The 3376-nt window shown below is 36.6% G+C and overlaps 1 protein-coding gene across 1 annotated transcript in view; it reads left to right on the top strand.

The window, feature by feature from the left end:
- The first annotated feature begins 146 nt into the window (after window positions 1–146).
- Window positions 147–3376, top strand: part of LOC123011072 — a 4699-nt gene continuing 1469 nt past the window's right edge. Inside the window, exon 1 of the mRNA XM_044408347.1 lies at window positions 147–1081. Coding sequence (XP_044264282.1) covers window positions 147–1081 — 935 coding nt within the window. The remainder of the gene's footprint in view (window positions 1082–3376) is intronic.

Raw genomic sequence — 3376 nt, forward strand, 5'->3', positions numbered from 1 at the left:
GAGAGGCCAGTTCGGCATTAGATCTTGTACTCGTCGGGTGAACAAACAATAAAATTTATATACAAGATATTGTTTTATTTGTTAAATCCGGAACAATTCAGAAGTGGGATTACCCGTGTTTAGTGATTAGTTAATTAAGTGTAAAAATGGACAGTGAAATTGAAGAAGACAGTGTGCCAAGTAAACGGTCACAAAAACGCAATCCCAAGCAAATTGCTGAAAAATCAGTGACGGATAACCCGGAATCGGAAAATTCTGAGTCTGACACGGAAATAAATGAAAGAGGAGCTAAGAAAAGAAGGATTGAAGAAATTATTGCTAAAAAGGTGGAAGAAATTTTAGGGAAAGTACGACCAACGACCGACCCTAACATTCTCACACAACTTAACAACAAAAACGCCGATATTGTCCCGCCGTTCGAACCGGAATCCAGTGAGGTGACATCCAGTGGATGGTTGAATAAAATCGACCAACTAGGTCTCATCCACGGTTGGAGCGATGAAACGAAATCTTTTTACATGCAAGCAAAACTCGCTGGAATTGCTAGAATATGGTACAATGGACTACAAGAGTACGATAAATCATGGCACGACTGGAAGAAATCGCTTCTGGAAGCCTTTCCGTCTCACGAGTATTTTGTGGACAATGTGAAGAAAATGATGCAAAGGAAAAAGCAGGCTAATGAAAGTATGATGCATTATTACTACTCAAAATGTAGTCTGATTCGCAAATGTGAGATTTCCGACAACAACGCCGTATCGTGCATCATCGACGGGCTTCCCATCGAATACCAAGGTACCGCAAAATCTGGTAATTTCAGAACGCCTGAAGAACTGTACAAAAGACTTCTTTGCAAAATCGATGGATCCGTGCCGAAAACAAGCGAATTGACCAAAAGTCTACCAAAGTGCGAAATTTGCAAAAAACCTGGACACGTCGCCAGGAACTGTTTCTTCAAGTCTCCACAGGAAAATCACGAAAAAACGAGGACTACGAAGAAATGTTCCCACTGCGGTAAATTAGGGCACGAACGAGAAAACTGCTGGTATCTAAACCCCCGCAAGGTTCATCTCCTACAAAGGCAAGTTGATAATGATATTTATAAAATACCTATAAAAATTAATAATATTGCATGCCGAGGGTTTTTAGATACAGGGAGTCAAATAAATGTAGTCCATTCTTCGCTGTTACCTAAATTAAATTTAAAACTCAAACCTTCCAAAATCGTGATTAAAGGAATCGGAAATGAAACAATTGTTCCAAAAGGAATGGCCTGCATTACATTTGATTTCAATAAGTTTTCTACAAATTCGAACGCGCACTTTGTTGACGCTAATATCGGTGACATTGAAGCTATAATTGGGCAACCAATTATCAATGATGAAAATATATCGCTAAAAATTTGCGGCAGAAATATTACACTCAAAAAAATGGGTGCATCAACTAAATTCCCTGTCGTCGTAGACAAAAACGTATTTATTCCCGCACGAGAAACAGCGGTAGTGCCTGTTCGGATCGAAAATTTTGTACCAAATCAGTGTTTAATACTTGGTTCTAAGAGCAACGAAAATATAGAACACTATAATTTTTTTACCACAATATTCGACTCAAAAAATGGTTATGTTAATGTCACTAATACCGGCCCTAAAAGTATTTGTTGGGAGAAAGGACGTATCCTTTCTAGAGCCATTGAACATTCTAGTTCCATTTTACAAAAAGACGACCAACCGAGTGCCAAAAATGTTTTGCTATTAACTAATGATCACGTTAAAGTTAACTTGGACGTTATAAAAGAGCCTCATCTATCCGCGTTTTTTCACATGTTGCACAAATTCGAAAATTGTTTTGCGACGAATACCTCCGAATTAGGTGGTACCGATATTATTGAATTTGAAATTAATTTAGAAAAGTCGGAACCTATATTCTACCGTCCATACCGTTACTCCGAGCATGAACGTTCGATTATACGTGCAATAGTTACAGATTTGTTAGAAAATAACATCATCCAAGCGTCAAAGTCAAATTTTGCTAGCCCAGCAGTATTGGTAAAAAAGAAAAATGGAGATTATCGATTATGCGTAGATTATAGGAAACTAAATTCAATAACCACTAAAGATAGATACCCACTACCTCATATCGAAGATCAAATAGGTCGCTTAAAAGGAAAAAAGTTTTTCTGCAGTTTGGATATGACGCAGGGATATTATCAAATTCCCGTTTCCGCTAAATCAGTCAATAAAACAGCTTTTGTTACACAAGATGGTCAGTATGAATTTTTAAGAATGCCTTTTGGCTTAACTAACGCACCGTCCACCTTCCAGAGGGCACTCAACAATTTATTCGCGTCGCTACCGAATGATAAAGTAGTTATATACTTAGACGACATGCTAATTCCATCTGACACAATCTCAGAAGGATTAGTTACATTAGAAAAAGTTTTTAAAATACTCCAATCGGCTAACTTAAAATTGAATATTGAAAAATGTTATTTTTTTGAAACAAATATTGATTATTTGGGATATGAAGTTAGCGAAAAAGGTATTCGACCGGGAACCCTTAAAATCTCAGCAGTTAGCAGTTAAATTTTCCAACACCTAAAACTTTACATCAGTTGAGACAATTTCTGGGATTAACATCATATTTCAGAAAATTTATAAAAGATCATGCTCTAATAGTTGAACCCTTAAGTAAACTATTGCGCAAAAATACTCCATGGAGATGGTCAACGGAACAAGATGCAGCCTTTAACAAAATAAAAAAATGTCTAACCTCTAGACCTTTATTATGCATCTTTGATCCACATCGTGAAACAGAATTACACACGGACGCTAGTAGTAAGGGTATTGCGGGAATATTATTACAAAAACACGATAATGAATTCAAGCCTGTTATGTACTACAGCAGAGCTACTAGTAGAGAAGAATCTAATTTTCATTCATATGAGATAGAAACACTTGCAGTAGTAGAATCAATAAAAAGATTCAAAGTATACCTAACTGGAATCAATTTTACAGTAGTCACAGATTGTTCTGCTGTTCGATCAACCTTTACAAAAAAGGACCTACTACCTCGAATTGCGCGATGGTGGCTTAGTGTCCAGGATTTTAACCTTACAGTAAAACACAGGCCAGGAGACAAAATGAAACATGTTGACGCATTAAGTCGCAACGTTCTTGTTATTAATAATATTGATGACTGGATCTTGAGTATTCAACTTCAAGACCCTGCAATAAAATTAATCATAAATAAACTAAAATCACAAAATTGCGACAACAAAATCAGCCCGTTTTAATATTTTGAGGAAATATCACGATGATATAGGACACGTAGGGCATCGTCGATGCGAAACAATCATAAAAGAACATTTTTGGTTTGA

This window comes from Tribolium madens, unplaced genomic scaffold, assembly GCF_015345945.1.
Source record: "Tribolium madens isolate multiple individuals breed KSU strain unplaced genomic scaffold, Tmad_KSU_1.1 Scaffold_19;HRSCAF=116;Tcas5.2_LG9, whole genome shotgun sequence".
Lineage (NCBI taxonomy): Eukaryota > Metazoa > Arthropoda > Insecta > Coleoptera > Tenebrionidae > Tribolium > Tribolium madens.